At 35.6% G+C, this 20829-nt stretch overlaps 1 protein-coding gene across 1 annotated transcript; it reads right to left on the bottom strand.

The window, feature by feature from the left end:
• Positions 1-3835: 3835 nt before the first annotated feature.
• Positions 3836-20070, bottom strand: si:ch211-269c21.2 (carbohydrate sulfotransferase 8). Its single transcript, XM_051098976.1, has 3 exons — positions 20031-20070; positions 11056-11096; positions 3836-6792 (listed from the first exon to the last, which is right to left on the bottom strand). Exons 1-3 carry the CDS (start codon positions 20068-20070, stop codon positions 5713-5715), a joined length of 1161 nt encoding a protein of 386 aa, XP_050954933.1. The 3' UTR covers positions 3836-5712.
• Positions 20071-20829: the final 759 nt, after the last annotated feature.

Below are 20829 nucleotides of genomic sequence, written 5' to 3'. Positions count from 1 at the left end.
CATTTCCTTAATTTACAGAGAGATGAGGGGAGTAATGGTTATCCCAGTGATGTGCATCATGCCAACAAACTATATATCTGAGTAACACTTACTATCCCTGGTCTTACAGTCGAGCGAGTCAAATAAAACAGCCGGAAGACAGAAAAACAAACGCGTCCTGGTAATCAATAGCAAACTTTCACAGTTCACACGAACTCATTTCGTCTCAGTGATCCGTAGGACTTTATTAACATTCATACTAACATTGTTAATTCATAACCACTAATAGTATTTAAATTATAGTGTTAAAATTTGAATGATATTATTTAAATTATGTAGCCGCTTATTTTTTATGTATATGCGTTTCTGGTATAATGAATTATTTCACATACGGAGTAATGAGCCACTGTTTTGCCAAAATAGACAACTGTAATACCTGTGCAACATTTATATATGTATAAATAAATCTACATATTTCCTTTTGAAAGATGTTTTCAGCCAATGCCCGTGTCCCTCATTACACCGGAGCGCCATCTGCTGGAGATGACTTGCAATGTCAAACATCTCACCTTCTTCACCTGAAACAACTTTTAACATTTTTGATGCTGTTGCATTTTGTCTACACTTCTTGTGGTAATTAGATTTTCCAGAGTCTTTTTGTAATAACTTAATTTCTAAAAGTTAGTTCAGAGCTTATTCTCTTGCCTCCAGCTCCTTCCATTCCGAAACCCAATCATACGGAGAGACTAATTTTTCTCCAACCCCCCCTCCTTTTTAAATATGATTTTGGTGCTGAAGAAAGAAAAATGAGGATTTTCTTTGTTCTGTCTTCCACGTGACAAATGGTAGCTGATTTGATGTGCCCTTTGAGTCTGTAGATTGTGAGAGAGAACAGGATGTCAAAGCCCCAGGCCCTGTGAGATAAGGAGGGGGTAACGAGGGGGTGGAGCTAAAAAAGCCGCAGTTGCTCCAGGCACCAGAGGACTTATTGGAGTGGGAGGACAAGATGTAAAGATCAACACCAGTTTTGACTGCTGCAAGAGGGGGGTTGCTGCTTTTGTTTCCAATACTGGGGTAAAGTAGCAAAAAAATAACATTATATATAACATCTGAAATCATTTAATAATCTGCATATTATCTTGATTCCCCCCCCCCACACACACACACAATAATCCATTACAAGATACATAACAATCAGCCTAGCAACAAGGAGAACACTGCAATAATATTAATACTTACATCCTCTAAGGTCATTTTCACTACAGTTGAGACGCAAGATGGCGCCAGTTGCGTTTATATGAAACAAGAGAGCGCGAGACCTAGAAGGGATAAGACCTGAAAGTAGCTTGGTTTCAGATATTTTATATCCACTTTATTCTTCAACGCGGAAGTAAGTCTATGGGCAAGACGTATAACGGAATCGTTATCCGCCATAGGGATATAACAGGAAGTATAAGAAAGTGCAGTAAACGGTACAACTGTTTACACTACAAACCAGTGTGTTCATAGATAATGCTTTAAAATAATATGGCAAGACACACTAATTTGCAATATCAAGCGGTAAAATAGCTGTTAACAGCTAATTAAGGAAAAGTAAGGTGAATTGACCCTTTGCAAACAGCTTGACAGGCGGTCTGACCAATCATATCGCCGAATCCGCCGTTTTGTCCGACAAACAAATCACACAGGAGAGTTAACTTAAAAAATTGTGTGTATTTTGCGGTTGACATAAAATAGGTTCTGGTGTTTATTCATGTTTTTTTCCCTGTGCTAAAGAAGAAAAGACAATTGGTTCACATGTCGATAGATCTAGTAAGGCAATACAGCTATTTATTGTTTGAATTTCTTTAAAAATTACAATAGTTTAAAGCTGAGACGTTGTTGCATATCAGAAGTAACCTGCTCTGTCTTGTCTGTCTGCGTGTTGTCAGTTCCCTCTTTGCTTTGAGATGTAAACATTCGGGATGCGCACGCATCGTGGTTGCAGAAAAAAACGAAAAAGATAGCCTTTATGGCTATGGAATTACATGGACATGGTACAAAATAGTTACATTTAAGAAGATTATAGATTTTATTGATTAGATGTCATTTTCAAAATGTTCTCCGCATATAACAAGAGCCTGTCACCCAGCCACAAGCACTGTTATTTAACGAAATTGACGTTAGATAGTGGGATAGTCTTACAGATCTGAAACAGAATTGACAAACTCACCATTTTTGAGTTAAATAAAGTCAGAATTAGGTGATATAAATTGTATTTGCGAGAAAAAAAGTCAGAATTGTGAGATAAAATAAATAAATGTTAATGTAAAAATGTTAATAGTAACAGGTTTAAATAATATTTCATGCTGTAAATGTAAGGCTAATACAATACGTCCCTTATTATATAATTTTTATGTATATTATGTATTCCCTAATAGCATTAATCTCTGAGAAGTCTATTTGATGTCTTCATTTACATCTGCAAGACGTATTTTTTACATAGTTTGCTCATCTGCAATTGGACGTTTCCTATCAGATGTCAAATAGATGTCTATTAGATGTTTTTAAGATGTTTATGGTTTAGAATGTATGGGGTTATTACGAATATTATGTAGACCTATCCCAGATAGCACATGTACGTCTGCAAGATGTCTGTTAAAGATCTCTTGATCTGGAACGCATCTGCTGTGTACAAACGTCTGGCAGACGTCTGTAAGATGTCAGTTTTACATACATTCTAACCCATAAACATCTTAAAGACATCTAATAGACGTTTATTTGACATCTGATAGGAATCGTCCAATAGACTATCTGCGTGCTGTCAGTTCCATCGTGGTTGCAGAAAAACCCCGGAGAGATAGCCTTTATGGCTACGTAATTACACGGACACGGTACAAAATAGTTACATTTAAGAAGATTATAGATTATACTGATTAGATGTCATTTTCAAAATGTTCTCTGCATGTAACAAGAGCCTGTTGCTCGGCCATAAGCACTGTTATTCAACAAAATTGACGTTATAGTGGGATAGTCTGACAGATCTGAAACAGGGATGTTTTTTTGGTGGCAAAAAATACGGTTTTCAAGTGGCAGTCTATGGAGCCATGGAATAAAAGAATAAAAAAAGATAAATTTGATTTTAGATTTCAAAACTGACTTTATTCTTGCAATTCTGAGATTATATCTCACAATTCTAATAAGGAAAAACAACTTGTCATTCTCTCTTTTCCCCTCAGCTCAGAATAGAAGTTTATATCCCTCTTTCTTATATTCTCTCTTCTGGCTTTTTTCCCCTCAGAATTGACAAACTCACCATTTTTGAGTTAAATAAAGTCAGAATTAGGTGATATAAACTTGTATTTGTGAGAAAAAAAGTCAGAATTGTGAGATAAAATAAATAAATGGTCATTTTAAAAATGTTAATAGTAATAGATTTAAATAATATTTCATGCTGTAACTGTAGGGCTAATACAATACGTCCCTTATTATATAATTATCTGCAATACGTCTATTGGACATTTCCTATCAGATGTCAAATAGACGTCTCTTAGATGTCTTTAAGTTTATGGTTTAGAATGTATGGATTATTATGAATATTATGTAGATCTATCCCAGATAGCACACATACATCTGCAAGATGTCTGTTAAAGATCTCTTGATCTGGAAAGCATCTGCTGCGTACAAACGTCTGGCAGACGTCTGTAAGATGTCAGTTTTACATACATTCTAACCCATAAACATCTTAAAGACATCTAATAGACGTTTATTTGACATCTGATAGGAATCGTCCAATAGACGTACTGCAGATGAGCAAACTACGTAAAAAATACGTCTTGCAGATGTAAATGCAGACGTCAAATAGACGTCTCTGAGATGTACGTGTGCTATCAAGGATTGTTTTAATCAAATGTATTCTTTAAAAGTAGAGTAATCATAGCAGTTTTCATCCATCCGTGTAAACATCTGCGTTTACCTTCATTCTATAAAACATTCTATAAAAATTATTTGCATTCCGATTTTGACATCAAAAGGCAAAAAAAAAAAAAATTCTCTCATTCCATGGATTTTATTTACCTCCATTTACCTCTGTTACCAGTGTTTTTCTGCAACCACTATGCACTCAGCTACAAGTGATGTAACTGTGACTTCTGCTTCAAATTGGTCTATTAGGAAACTTCAGACTGCCGAAATGCGCCACTGACTAATCAGAGGTAAGTATTCCTCAGTACCTTGTCGTAATAGGCTACTTTATTTTTAAGGTAAGAGAAGGTGTGATAATTTTTATCTTCAATGTGCTAGGCTTCCGTCATCGCCCTGATAGCACACTTACATCACAGACTATTTGACGTCTGTATTTACATCTGCAAGACAGTTTTTTAGAATGTTTGCTCATCTGCAATACTATCCTATGTTTCCTATCAGATGTCCAATAGACGTCTATTAGATGGCTTTAAGATGTTTATGACTTAGAATGTATGTAAAACTGACATCTTACAGATGTCTGTCAGATGTTTGTACACAGCAGATGTTGTCCAGATCATGTAATCTTTAACAGACATCTTGCAGATGTACGTGTGTTATCTATAGTGGTCAAAAAACAGTCTGTTATGCTGTTTGATTTTGCAAGCTACTGTTTGTTATCTTATTTTTAATTTATTATAATCATGAACACGCTGGTTTATCAGGTTAAATAGCTTTACCGTTTACTTCACTTTGTTATTCTTCTGGTTACTTATCACTAGCGGCAAATGAATCTAAAGTCTTGCACATTAACAGGAAGTAGCTTCCGCAATAAAAAATACATCTGACAACAAACAAAGAATATGTAACTAACCTTCAAACAAAGGGCGAAAGATTTGAGGATGTGATGAGTTTCCTGTACACGTCTACTAGTGACTAAGACCTAGAAATGACTGGAATTTTGGTACAACAAGAAAAACAGATACAGTAATAACGCAGAGATGACATCTAACTAACATTAAAATACTGTGTTTACATTTATTGATATACAGAAAACGTCATAATATGAGAAATGTGAAAGTAAGGCAAGGGTGTAGTAGGTCATGCTCTAAAACATGACATACTGTGGACAAATTGTTTTTTATACATTCACAAAAATCAGATTTTACCATTACCAGATGTACCACACTGAATCAAGCAACAGTCTTGTTGTTGAAAATGTTTTGTGATGTTATATTGAGTAAAGTCATACTCATAGCTTGGACTTGTGCTAAAATCACTCTCCTTCAACACTAATAAATAACATTATGCAAAATTTTAGACACTCTTAGTACAGTCTAATCATTCTAGGCAGTCTGAGAAAACAAATAACACACACACAACAAAGGGACAGCTCACCCAAAATGAAAATTCTGAGATCATTTACTCACCTTTGTGTCATTACAAACTTGTGGAACACAAAAGAAGATATTCTAAAAAATGTATTTTATTTTTACCACCATTGTTTTGGAGCCTATTAACTTCCCACAGATTTAGAACAACCTGAAGAGTGAGTAAATTATGTCCAATTTTTCATTTTTGGGCAGATTATCCCATTAAGGGGTTTCTTACTGAATAGAATTGAATATGTTTCATAAATAACAAGATAAACGCAAGGACCAGCCTGCAGAGATAAATATAGAGTGTGATTATTATTTCACATCAAAATTTGTTAACAAATAAACAACAACATTTTAAAGTAACAAAATAACCTCACTAGGACAAAATGTGAACATCAGGCCAGTAAAAGCCTCAGTATAAATCTTTAAATGGTTTGGAGTAGTTGAACATCAAATAGTCCATGTAGTAAAAGTCATACGCTCTTTGTCTCTCCGTCACATTTAGTTGTGCAAAATATCTCCTTGTGATACCCAACGATGTCCTTTCTGCATTAGGGTTCCTGTCTTTAAAACTAGGGAATGTTAAATTGCTAGGAGCGCCGATACTTCTCAAAAGGAAATTGGCTTCTTCCTCCAGAGTCTCAAATTTCCCAATGAAATCATAGTCTAGCAGGCATGGGCTGCAAAGATGTCCTACGGGCTCCCAGTGGATGTCCATGCCAACGGGCCGATGCACATCTAAGAGATACTGGATGAATTCCTTGAAGGTCACGCCTGCTCCCGTGCGCAAGGCGTGCTGTGTTGCATTGCTACGGTATTTTGAGATGATGGGCTTCCCGAACACTGGGTGGTAGTACGAGTTTGGACTCTCGAACTTGTCCCGAAAAGCAGACACTAGCCTTTCGAAAGGTTCCCTCAGGAAGAGGACTTTGGTGTAGGTCTTCAGACGACGAATGATGCCCTTTTGACCGAACGAGTCCAGACGCTTGAGATGATTCCCATAATGCACCTCGTCATGCTGGATCTCTCCAGTGGAAGAAGCGAGACCTTGAAGCACCATAAGCACCCTCTTCCAGTTAGAGCAGCCCGCCTTGGGCACCTCACAGTAGAGGAGTTTGTGCTTGTCCTCCACATAGATACGGGACACGTGCATGCGGGTTATGGTTTGTTTGGTGCTTCCGCTTGTGTATTTGGCACAGACTTCCCTCATCAGCCTCTGACGGGACCGCTGCACCTGAGTCAGTCGCTCTGGGTTCTCCTTGATCTGGCCAGGAGGGTCAGCGTTGAGCTGCTGGACAAGCAGGCCGCTCTTAAGGAGGAGTTTACGGTGGCTCTTTGTGACATGGGCAGCAGCCATGTCTCTGGGGTTGATTAGAGAGGAACGCTGGACCCATGGGAAGACTGGAAGCTGCACTGGTTGTGCAGGTCTAGGAAAGTTGTCTTCTGCTGGATCAGAGTGTTTGTCCTTGTCTGGACAATAAAGACACGGTTCCTGTAATTCAGAGAATAAGAGTACCATCAGCAACAATAATCAGAGCGAGCATATGGAAGTGGATGCCTGCTGTTTGGGAACGCAGTTGGCAATTATACAGAAATACTTTGATGACAAACTTTGCTCAGGCTTTTAAGACTGGCCATAACAACATATGAAATGCTGTGCAACGAGATTGTTCTGGTTAGTCAGGTTATGCCGTCCCATAGTTTCTGAAGCGATACTTCAAAATGTGCATAAAAACAGGGTGATAGAAACATTGCTTATGTTTCTTAACACACTTAAGTGCACTTTTTAAAAGTACACTTTGTAATAATGTCAAATTAAAAGTTTTTCTTTAAAGGAGAAGTCCACTTCCAGAACAACAATTTACAGATAATGTACTCATAATAACATAATTTCTTTACGACTGAAGAAACAAAGACATGAACATCTAATCTTTTCGTGTTTTAAAGCAGTACTTGTTTTTTTATTTTTAACTAACATATTAAAGCACATGCAGTACTTGATTATAATTTTTATAATTCAACTTCATTACAAATGTAGAAAGAAATGACATTAATGTATATTTTTGTTAAAAACAAACTTTTACTAAAAACATTTAATATATATTTAAACTCTAGTACATTATCTTTCAATTTCAATTAACACATTTAAGTGTTCAAAAACATTAAATTAAAGGCACAATATGTAAGTTTTCGCTGCTAGGTGCATATTCAAAACAAACAACGAAACAAAGGCGTAGGTTGATAACGCCGTGAGTGAGTGAGTGTGGAATCATGGGAGTTGTTATCTTCATCCCCACAGCCGATACAATCCATCGGGACTCGGGCAGAAATAATGTTCATGGATGAACTAATGTAAAAGTCGTGGAAGCGAAATTGGGATGCTGGAGCGATTGCTAATGAGGGACAAGCATGATACATGGCTCAAAAGCAACGGAGCTTTTATTATGGCAAAGTCGAGCGCTTCTGCTTCTTCCAGTCATGCGTATGTGAGGTAAAACAGCTGTTTTATCATACTAGATACATTTGAGTGTGTTGAAAGTTCTGTTATAATGCTTCTCTGTGCGTTCGTCACCTGTCTAATGAAATGCATAACATATTAAAATGTTTTTAGGGTTTCCATGTTTTTTACAAAATAAAACTGGAAAATCAAGGGTGTATGACGTCATTGACAGGCGACGCAATGACACGGTCCGTTACACTAGTTAAAATTGCTTACTTCTCTGGATTTAAACATTTTTCGAAATATTTGGGATAATGTGAGTACACATCAGCAAAATATATAACACTGTTCTAGTGGTTTTTGGATATTTTAATACAAAAAACGTACATATTGTGCCTTTACGTTTGCACTTAAGTATATTACTTTAAAGTATTAATTGCTCTCATAATAAGTACTGTTTTTTAAAAGATGCTAAAGTTTCATTCTTTTTATGTGATGTGTTGGTTTTATTAAAAGTTGCTTTTTTCTTTTGTTATATTAAATTCCTATTTAAACTGACTTGAATTATTTATCCATTTACTTATTTGCTTCTTTTCAAATAGATTTTTGCTTTGCCCTTGTCTCAGACCCAGACATTATTTTAAAAGTATTTAATATTTAATATTTAAAACTTATAATCTAAACAAAGTGTGAAATAATAATAAAGCATTTAATATTTATTGGATGAAACAACTCAAATCACTTTAACCCTTTAACTGTCACCGTCCCCTCAGTGGGACGGCCAAGTTTACTTCACCATATTACAAAAAATTCTTATTTTAACATTACAAACTATACATCGTTGGAAAGGTCTAAGACTCCTAAATAGACATTTTTCCACTGTTTTGTGTTACAAATTACGTAGTAAAAGTAATAGATTAATTTATGACAAGAGTGCACCTCTAAAATCTACATTTCCTTGTTGCCTTTTTCCCTATCACACTTTACAAATCATAAGAAATTATATACCAATTGAAACCTTAAAATCTCAAAATTCATTGTTTGAAGACCATTTTAAAATAAGCATTGCATTACCATGGAAAATGTACATCAAAATCATATTACAAAATGTTTTTGTATTTATGAATTATAAAAATTTGGTATAAAAAGTTTGGATAGTGCATTTTCACATTTATGTTCAAAAATGGGAGTGACAGTTAAAGGAGAAGTTCACTTCCAGAACAACAATTTACAAATAATTTACTCACCCCCTTGTCATCCAAGATGTTCAAGTCTTTCTGTCTTCAGTCATAAAGAAATTATGGTTTTTGTGGAAAGAATTTCTGTATTTTTCTTCATATAATGGACTTGATTGGTGCCCCGATTTTGAACTTCCAAAATGCAGTTTAAATGCCAGCCAAGGAAGAAGGGTCTTACCTAGCAAAACAATCAGTTTTTTTTTTTCGAAAAATAAAAATTTGTATACTTTTTAAGCTCCATCTTATTTATTCCTACAACTTCACAATCGTTGTACCTTTTTGTTTGTAAACAGCGTTTGACTTTCTTGCACTTCCTTAGTCTTTGAGCGTTCGCTTTGTAAACACTGGGTCTGTAGTTCCCCCTATGTTCCATGTGACCGTTCGACATGATTCAATAGTATGTGAATGCGCATCCCAGAGCCTGTACTACATGAGCTTTTGTGCTTAAAAAGTATTCAGTTTTTTATTTTCTGGAAACGACTGAAGACAGAAAGACATGAACATCTTGGATGACAAGGGGGTGAGTAAATTATTTGTAAATTGTTGTTCTGCAAGTGGACTTTTCCTTTAAAGGGTTAAGTTAAAATTTCGACCGTCCTATAGTTTTTTGCAGAAAGTGTAAAATAATATTTACAGTAGTTGTGTGTCTTTAGGATACATAAATACCAGCTTTATTAGGCAAAAAAAAGTATTACCATTTTATTCCAAAGTAAAAAATGTCTTTTCCACACAATGGGTCTCATTCAAGAAACACGAGCAGAACGAATTTGTGTATAAACCGTTCGTAAATCCGTTCTGACATAAACTTCCGAATTCATAAAAATGTTCGTATTTTCAAAATGTTACTTGGTATGAAAGAAATGTACACCTGCTCCCTATCACGTGTAAATGGTGCGTAAAATGTTCTGTGTTCTTTTTTAGCAATCTGATGACACTGAATTTTGATGCACTGGCATAATAAATACAAGTTCATTTGCCCTTGCCTTCTTTTTTATTTTTTTATAGCTGAGTTGATAATTGTAAAACACAGCGCTCGTCACTGTCACTATTTACCCAGCCGTTAAAAAAAAAGGATAAGTCAATACTGGTTAGTGTTTTTTATGTTTAGTAAAATTCTTAAAAATGAAATGCTAGTACTACGCTAATGCTACAACTCAGCACCTCAGCTGGAAAAATGCTGTGCCACCAAAGCGTTCTCAATTGCGCGTGACATTTTTTGCATCTGGCTAAAAACTCTTTGGTCGACACTCTTTAATGAAATATTTATTGTTAAGCATATGGCCTATTGATCTTTTTTTCACTTATGCAGTATATACCGGAGCCAAACCTGAGAAAGTAAACCAGATGTTCTATTGCGTTCCTGGACACGCATTTTGAGACATATTTAAAACTTTATAAACCATAATCTCTAGCTCTCACTGTCATACACGTTCACAAGAGATGGGTGTTCCAATAGGATGTACATGTAGTGTAAACTCCTGTGAGAATATGCTAGTCACATGAGAAACAATTCACTGCAGAAGGCCTTTAGTAACACCCCGGAGCCATGTGGAGCACTTTTTATGATGGATTGATGCAGTTTTTTGGGCTTTGAAATCTTAACACCCATTCACTGCCATTATAAAGCTTGGAAGAGCCAGGAGATTTTTTTATATAACTCTGATTGTATTCGTCTAAAAGAAGAAAGTCATATACACCTAGAATGGCTTGAGGGTGAGTAAATCATGGGGTAATTTTTATTTTTGGGTGAACTATTTCTTTCTCTTTCATTTAACATTCACTACTGGAAATTGTTAGCAGACAAATTAAAAAGGGCAAATCACTGTAAATTAAATAACTAGTGCGAGTTTAGTTTCAAAAAGTCCAAAGGGCCAGAAGATGTAAAGTACAGGCCATGTTTAAAATATGTCAGTGTTTATGGCTTCGATAAATAGATGGTAAAGTTGGGATTTTTAAGACTTGTCTCTCCAATGGCAGCCACAAAGTGGTGCCAGCGCACAATAATTCCATCAGCCGTAGCACACGCCGTGAAGCACTTATGTAAGCAATCTGTGATCATTCAGACAAATAGGCTTACCTTTCTTATGGCCTGTGCTTGGTAGAATATGACCTTTGCACCTGAAGGAAAAGAAAGAGAGGGAACGTTAGGATGGCATTTAAGTCTTATACATTTTTACAACCCGTGTACCATGAAAGTGAACTTTCGGGTTCAGGAATTTTCACTGAGCTGCTTGCATTGAAAACGCAACCATTGAGAAGCCTCAGTTTGCCCTAATGTGCTGAAATAAAGAAGCATATGGCTCTGTGAAGTAGTGTCCTTGCTCATGTTTTCCACCTCTTACATAGACAGAGTGAAGAGAAAGGGCGGGTGGACGGAGGGAGGTTGACTCCTGTGGTCGACTGCTAATGTTTATGTGCCACTGCTTGCAGCAGCTCCAGATGGTCTCCCAGCAGCCTGACAAACATCATCTTGACATCAAAGGTTATTGTGTATGAACAGAACTGTGTCCAGAGACGTTCAGAAACATATTCGTTAGTATTCACCGTGGGAAAAAAAAAATCTACGTCTTCTACTATGTCTTCGTAATGGGGAACGAAACTGGAAGATAGCCTGAGTCATACTGAATCAGACTCTGCAGCCTTGGCAGAGACGTCTCAATGCTTTGACACTGACCTATGGAAGGGCAGAGACTAGCATCGATTAGATGGCAAAGCCATGACACTTTTGGTTGATGGATTCATTGCAGGCACCGCTCTGACACGGGTTTGAGAGCTACAGCAGGTTATTTACAGGCCAGGAGAAGGAGTTGGGGAGATGCCTGTTTTCTGAGGAAGGCTTTTTCTACTGTAATCTGTTCAAACATTAAATCAAACTGAAAATAACCAGGAGTGTGAAGAATATTTCAACAAACTTTTCCAACTATAATGTTAAAGGGATAGTTTAACCAAAAATGAAAATTCTGTCATTAATTACTCACCCTCATCTCATTTCAAAGCTGTAAGAGCTTTGTTCATATTAAGAACACAAATTAAGATATTTTTGATGAAATCCGAGCGCTTTTGTGCGTCGAAGACTGTCACGGAAGAGAAGAAACTGTTGAATAAAGTCGTTATGTTTGTTTTCTTTGCACACAAAAAGTATTACCATAGCTTTTTTTAATAATTATTTATCTAGAGAGTTCAGAGAAAGGTTTTTTACATATTGAGAACATTTTAATGAACTATTTGATTGACAGCAGTGGCGCTTGAGGCAAAGTTGCTCAGTATGAGAAGATCTATCAGATTATATGAATATTGTGCAATGCGTGAAATGTGATTACAGAGGCGTAAAACTTTTTGGTGATTACAGAGGCGTAAAACTTTTTGGTGCCACCAAAGTGGACGATTTCTTTCAAAATTCGTTTTGAGCCATGAGTCGAACATGACCACCAAGTTTCATTCCGATCCGCATCCGTTAATCTTGTCTAATTGATGCTCAAATTTCATTGGCTGATGAGGGGCATGTTTTTTGAGACTTAAAACTTGGAGAGATGGTAGTACTCAGACTGTCCACAATATCATTTTAGTACGAAATTACTCATAACTCCTAAATCGTTAGTCACAGACTGAAGTGTTATGCTTTGGATTCAGTCGTCACACTTTCTTGGATAGAGTTTTCAGGTTTTTTGGATTTTGTGAACTAGTCCTAACCTGGTTTCCTAGATTCTTTGGAGAGTGACTATCAATAATTCTCAAAAAGATATTGGCGCAGATAGCCTTGTGGGCAGTGCGCCAACATACAGCGCTGTTGGGCTACAAGTGTCCCGAGTTCGAATCCCAGCTCGAGGACCTTTCTTGATCTCATAAAAACCGCTATAACTATGCACCCGTTAGTCCGATCGACTTGAAAATTGGTATGCCATGTCTTTGTCCAACGTGCCAGAAGCATCTGTGATGATGTTCGTGTATCTCAAAAAATATGGTGCCATCGGCCAATGAAGTTTGAGCACCTATGATACAAGGTTAACAGAGAATGATCCGAACTAAACTCGGTGGGCATGTTCAAAAGGTCTTTAGGGCGCTTACAAATGTTACACCTCTATAACATACACTGTAAAAAAAGATGGATGATGCACCTTCACTCTCTTCCAATAAAGAAAAGTGAAGAGTGACTGAGTCAAGAGTCACTGCAATCAATCAAATCGTTCATTAAATGTTCTCAATTATGTAAAAAACCTACTTTCGCGAACTAATCCTAGGTTTGTCCCTTAGCCTCAATATAAGCACTGCAGCACAATTCTCTCGAATCTCTAGATCAATAATTATCAGAAAAAAAAAAAAATCAACTTTACCCTTTGGGTAGCTATAATGAGGTCATTCAAAAAAGGGGCGTCCAAAAATACTCCAAAAGCCTATAAATCCTAAACGAAAACTCAAAACTTCATGAAACTAGGTCAGCATATGCAACAGATGATTCTTAACAAGTATATAAAGCTTTATGGAGATCAGACCATAGGAGGCTCTATAACGGTCATAAATGTTAAAAACATATTTCTATGGTACATAACCTGTATTTGCCAAAAATGTTTGTTTTAATCATTAATTTAGGTATTTATAGGCTTGCTAAATAATACGTAATGTCATTTGTATCTGCTTAAACACCTCAAATCACCCCGGTAATCACTGCTTGCAGCTATATTTGACTTTGATATTGACCAGTAATTAAAAAACAATCAATTCCTGATGGCTAAAATCAAGTCCTGACCTTCATTTGTCCTGTTTGATATTCTATTGCACTTGGAAATCTATGATATTACAGAAGTAAAATGGGCTGCGAAAGTCCTTAAGCTTAAACTTTTCTTAATTATAAGTTTTGACTGATTCATCAAAAGCCATCATATATTTCCCTACATTTGAATGCATAGTAAATGCAAATAAAATCTTTTTAGTGTATAGAACTATGACAAACAAAACTTAGAGTCAAACGTGTCTTCATAAAGTTCAGGAAAACAATAGAGTGCAAAAACCTAATCTAATCTAATGTGGAAGTTCCCTGTAATAAGGTCACCGTACACTGTAGGTTGTAGTTTCCCATAGATAACCGAGAGTATGAATTTCAAAGAGAATTTGCAAAATATTCATGGTGTTTCTTTTCTTTTATTCATAAATTCATAGAATCCTGCTGGTGAGCCTGTTTTATCTAGCACAATTTGTGTCATAATGCATTACGCTTAATCTGGCCGCAATACTGTGTGCTGAGGTACGTTATAGTGTACACTAGCATAAAGATCACCACATACCATTGCTCCTTTAATATAGCAAACTGTGCATAATTTGTCATTTAACCAGGGACCCATTCATGCCTATAATTAAGAGATGCACATAAGAAACGTTTTTATGCTTTTTCTTTTCTTTTTCTGCACGGCAAAGTACATTTTCCACACTGCATATAAAAATAAAACATTATTCAAGTCTAAAAATATCATGAATCACCCATGTATAAACCCATGTAAATTATTTGGCTAAAAATCAGTCATGAATTATTAAACAAACCATTTTTCTAAAAATGATGTGGGTCGGGGTAAGCTATAGTAATAGTGACTGAGCTTTTACCATTACAAATGCTATTAATTTTACAAATACTACAACAAAATGCTGGAAATTGTTTTAATACATAAATACATTCTCAAAATGAAACCATTTCCTGGGTTGTTTTATAAAAATGCAAATTATGTGCAACAAAAAGTGATCAAAATCTGTTTTATATATAGTTAAATATAGTTAAATTTTCTTTTAAAAGTCACATTGATTGCAGACACCTCATTTAACTAAAGTAAACAGTGGCACAGCTTATTGCGCACTTACAAATGAACTCGCTACAATTCAGAGGTTTCAGATTTCTATTGTAAAGTTATATGAATATCAAGCAGCAGAGAATGAAAAGATAAGATGAAAAGATAGTATGCGCTCGCACGGATGCACAGACTTGCGCGTTGACCCAACTGCAAGCAATTCTCTCACGCTCTATGGGTCTGCAAGATCTCTCACTTGAGTGGGAGGAGGTGAGACAGGGAGGAAAGGCAAAGGCAGGAGAGATTGTGTGAAAGATAACAGACGATCCCTGTAAACAGCTAATGTCTTTGCCGCCGCGCGTCTCCCTCCTGCTGCCACCGGCAGATCACTCAGGTCTATTAGATCAGAGTCTCGTCAGAGACGGCCGACCTAAACGACGTGAGGCGAAGCAGGAGAGCGACGTTGCTGCACGGTGGGAGCTGGCAGTAATGGAGCACTGCAGACAGCCTCGCTCCCGATGACTTCACAGCTTATGAATAACTCAAATCCCGGGAAGAGAGCAGGAACACGGAACGAGGGACTCTCACTGGTCCCATCGCCGTCTGATCTTCTACAACACTCCAGTACACGCATGTCCTTACCAAAGTTTTATAAAAGAAACTGAATAAAGAGGGTTGTTCTATTGTTGTAACACGCTACCTATAAAGTAAACAAGTGACTTTTTGGAAGTAATATGTAGAGGGGTATTCTTTCAGAGAATCTAGAAATTTGGTGTCATTTTGCACTATTCTTGTAAGTTAAAAGGTTGTTTTCGGTAACTAAAATTAGATGTCACACTGTAAGAAACTAGTTTCTACATTTTTTAAGTACAATCAACTTTGCTTTTTAAGTCTTTTCAACTTAAATTACATTAAACTGGCTTAAAAAATGATTTGAACCTACTACAACTTTAAGACAAAATAAATTTGAAAATTGCTTAACTTATTTTGATGAGTTAAAGTAATGTAAAAACACATGTTGTCATGACTATTTGGTAATATAATTTTTTACAGTGTATTTTATTTAGTTTATTTAGTTTTCGATTTTACTTTAGTTAAAACTAACTAAACAGACTAAAATTAATAAATATATCACAAAATTACAAGGATATTTTATTAGATCAAAATACAGGGTGGGCCATTTATATGGATACACCTTAATAAAATGGGAATGGTTGGTGATATTAACGTCCTGTTTGTGGCACATTATAAGTGGTCAGAAACTTGTAAATAACTCAGGAAAGAATAAAGTTACGTTAAAACCAAGCACACCATTGTTTTTCTTGTGAAATTCCCAATAAGTTTGATGTGTGATGTATCCATATAAATGGCCCACCCTGTATGTTATATAGTCATATGACAAAGTAAAAATGTAGTCTTACAAATGAGCCACCATGTTTTATATATGTAAATATTATTTATATATCATTTATTTATTTATGTATTATTATTATTTATATAGAATGTACTATTTTTTACATTTATTTTTATTTTTTATATTTTCAGTGTTTATTTTAATTGTAGTTTTAGTATTTTTAGGTGCTTTTGTAATTTTTATTAGTTTAATTAACTTTTAAATATATTTTTATATATTATATAAATTATAAAAATATATTCACAAATACTTTAATGCAAAAGTAATGTGAAACCAGTTGTTATGTACTATTTATATATTATTATATTTATAATTTATATATTATTTTAGTGATATATATATATATATATATATATTAGTTTTAGTGATTTTATGTGTTGTTATGAATTAATAATTAATTTTTGTATTAGTTATATATATCATTTTTTATTTCAGTTTATTTTTCAGTAATTTTAGCTAAACTAAAATGAACTTAAAACCTATTTATTTGCAACATTTCTAATTTTCATTTAATTTTTTTATATTTATATATTATTTTATGTATTATTATTTATATAGCCTGTGCACATTTTTGAAATTAGTTTTTTTTTATGAATTCATTAATAATCAATTTTTATTAGTGTTTGTTTTTATATATATATATATATATATATATTCCGTTTTTTATTTCAGTTTATATTTCAGTAATTTTAGCTAAACTAAAATTAATTTAACAAAAACTTATTTGCAACCTTTCTAATTTTCATTTAATTTTTTCATATTTACATATAGAGATTACTTTGTATCCCATTTCACCTTTTTATATATATAATTTAATTTCGTTTTTATTTCAGTTTATTTTTCAGTAATTTTAGCTAAACTAAAATTTATTTAACTAAACTTACTTATTGCAGCTTTTCTAATTTTCATTTATTTTTTTCATATTTATATATAGATTACTGCCTGTCCTATTTCACTTTTATTTCAACAAATAAAACTATTTTTAATAGTTTAATTAACCATAAGAACTTGTAAAATTCGTACTCGTAAAATGGAACATAATGAGATATTTTTATTAGAAAAAGTGCAATAACTTTTTTAAAAACATTATTTTTAAAGATCACATTTCCCCAGACTAGAAGCAGTTAAACGTCATATGAAACAAAATACCCTCTTGTTGGTTTCCTTTATACCACATGCTATTGATATGCATTAAGATACTCCTTCCCTGATGCTTGAGTGCAGCCATATACATAAAGTTATATGACAGACATCTGAAGAGGCAGAGAACAACAAAAGCAGGCAAAGTTCCTGTCACATCTAATGCAGGAGCTCTTTGTTTACCACAGTGCAGCTTTCCACAAAATCAAATCAATATGTCATAAACATGGCAACAGTCACCGGCAGGATGAGATGTTACTTATTTGACAGAGACAGAGAAATGCGGTTTACGTTCAAATAGCAGTCAAGGAGGTCAAGGTTTGGCTGGTTAACACGGTCCAGTTAGTCCCTGGAAGTACAGTCCACAAAATAAAAACTCCAACAAAATGTCACGATGATATTTTATCATTATCTACCTTACTGTCTAGATACTAATACACTGGACTGTTTAGCAGTTGGAGGGCAGCAAGGTATCATGTGTCCAACCACTGAGACCAATAATGAGGCTAAATTTAGCAGTACAGTACGCAGCTGTCAACTTCTTCACTTGCACACTGTACAGTATGTGACCTATTATATGTGCTTTCCTAATATTAGTCCTCTACATGAGACTTAATGCACTGTGAAAATCACCCATCATTTTCACACAACTGATTTGTATGCCTGTCTAACCTTGTTAGGCTCCAGCAACAACTAAATCAGGAAGACTTTAGTGTATTGCTGTAAATGATGGCAAGTAAACCAATTGGTGCATTAGAGATGAGTTAAATTCACCTTGAAGTACAAGCTCAACTCGAGGCCATATGGGATGCTCAGTTTCAACTGTCCATATAAGCAAAAAATATGGCGAGAAAACAGCTTATATCAGGTATCAAGACAAGATGTGTTTAAAAGAAAGAAAAAAGGCTGCAGGTATGTGTCCGTGTAGTTTGTATGCATGTTAAGATGTATTTGCAAGACAGGGAGTGGGTGTATAAGGTTGTATCTGTGTCTTTCAAACAGTTTTAAAACTCTGAGTGGAAGAATTTCACCTGGCTTTGGCAGTATTTGTTGCCTGGCAGCAGGAATATGAATCAAGAAGTTAGTAATAACATCCTAGAAAAGGTATCACTTTTAATGTCGCAGGTTCAAAACTTTATACTCTCTATTGCAATTATGCTCTTTAAAGGTCCACGGAAGTGCTTTAAAACATGCAGCGTTATTCTATGTGGTGATGTCATTTCAACTGAAACAAGAAAACAGGGCGGGACATATCAAGCAGCCACGCCCCCTTTTTTAAATAGCCAATTGTGTTTAGTTCTCAGCTCGGTAAAGCCGCATTTGACAACGTATGATAGCCACAGTCTCATCCATATTGCTATAAAATATAGCCGTTTTGTGTAGAACTCAAATGGGTGTGATACATTTTGTGGTCTTGCGCATATGATCCGCATATCTAGTGAAACGATTGGTTATTTTCATTAAAAAAATACAATTTAAATACTTTTTCATCTCAATCTGAACTCTGTGTATTCTGGTTCAAGACAGTTAGGGTATGTCGAAAAACTCCAATCATATTTTCTCCCTCAACTACAAAACTAATTTCAAAATAATCCTACATCGCAAGAAGTTCCGACCCAGTCTTTGCAAAGTGAACATGCAAAGAAGATCAAACACCCTTAATAAAAAAAGGTAAAACAGTGATGTAGGACGATTTTGAAGTTGAGGGAGAAAATGAGATGGGAGTTTTTCAACATACCATAACTGTCAAGAATCGGCCAAGAAATATGCAATTGGTGCATTTCTACCTACATCATCCACTGAAATACCGCTTTCTCGTGAACACATGTACGACGGTTAGTGGAAGCTACACATAATGGTTTATGAAGTTTTAAATATGGATATTTTTCACTTCAGAAGGCTTTACTAACGTCATTGAGCTGTGTGAGTACTTTTTATGATGGATGGATGCACTTTGTTTTGCTTCAAAATCTGAACGCCCATTCGCTGCCATTATAAACCTTGAAAGAGCCAGGACATTTTTAAATATAACTCTGATTGTATTTGTCTGAAAGAAGAAAGTCATATACACCTGAGATGGCTTGAGGGTGAGTAAATTATGGGTTAATTTCATTTTTGGGTGAACTATCCCTTTAATACTTCCTTGAGTTTCTTTTTGAATATGGATGTCAGTCTGAAAACTCTTCAGGTGAGTGTCTGGAACGGACACTTCAAGTTGATCGTTTATGGAACTCTAAAGTGCATTAAGGATAACAACAATGTCTCTCTCTCTTTCTCTCACTATCTGAACGGACCATGACATTCAATTGGACCGTCCACACATCAATATTTATACCTGGCACTCACAGAAAGAGTAAACACATCTTGCTGCCACCATAAAGAAGGGGGCGAATGAATGAACTGCATGAGAGGGAGGGAAAATGAGCAAATCGCAATGAGATGGAGGGATTTAGTGAGTGATGGGGTGATAGATTTCGTGATTGATTGGATGGAGGAACGGTTAGATGGCTATAAGGATGGATGACCTGATGGATATGGTTGTTAAGAATGTAGTTTGCAATTTGTGTCTGGCCATTTCCTGCTCAAATCCGGCCCATTTCCAGTCAAGTGTCCTTCTGCCGTCTGATGAACACGCTGCCGACTCTACATCCAATTATCGTCCCGTGGTGGCACACACACACACACGCACGTTTATTTACAAATAGCCTACTTCTTCAATATACTCACTCTTTTCATCGAAGCTGTTGTCCTTGACTAACCCGGACATTTTGGAAATGTGTAAAGAGACTCATTTATTGTAAGCTGTTTACTTGTTTACTCCTGTTGTGTACCAGCAGGCCCCCTGGTGGCACAGCCGTCTGTTGTTAGCCGCTGTGCTGTGTGTGCGTGTGATATCTGGCTCTCTCGGCATGAGACTGCGCTCTCTCCAGAACTTCATTAGCTTGATTAACATTCATGTCCCACCTTCCTTCACCTCGTGCTGTCAGCTACCGTCTTAACTAACTTACACACCTCCGGACCTGAGCACTGGGAGTTTGTCTTGACATTGGCACTGTCTTTCAGTCCACTTCAAGCTATTGTGTACTTTAATACATATTTACTAGACCTTTAAGGGGTGGGGATCAAATTTCCTGATTTGATTCTGAATCACAAACTCTCAATTTGATACATAAGCACTATTGTTCAAAAGTTTCGGTCAGCAATGATTTTTTTTTAAAAAACATAATACTTACAGTTGAGGTCAAAAGTTTTCATACACCTTGCAGAATCTGCAAAATGTAAATTATTTTGCCAAAATAAGAGGGATCATGCAAAACACGTTATTTTTTATTTAGCACTGACCTCAAAAAGAATAACATATATAGTCCACAAAAGAAAATAATAGTTGAACTTATAAAAATGACCCTGTTCAAAAGTTTTACAGAAGGTTCAAATGCTCACTGATGCTTTAGAAGGAAACACAATGCAAGAGCCCGGGGGTGAAAACTTTCGGAATTTGAAGATCAGGATAAGTTTAACTTATTTT

This window comes from Labeo rohita, chromosome 25 (genome assembly GCF_022985175.1).
Source record: "Labeo rohita strain BAU-BD-2019 chromosome 25, IGBB_LRoh.1.0, whole genome shotgun sequence".
Taxonomy (NCBI): domain Eukaryota; kingdom Metazoa; phylum Chordata; class Actinopteri; order Cypriniformes; family Cyprinidae; genus Labeo; species Labeo rohita.
This window is presented reverse-complemented; position numbering and strand designations above follow the sequence as displayed.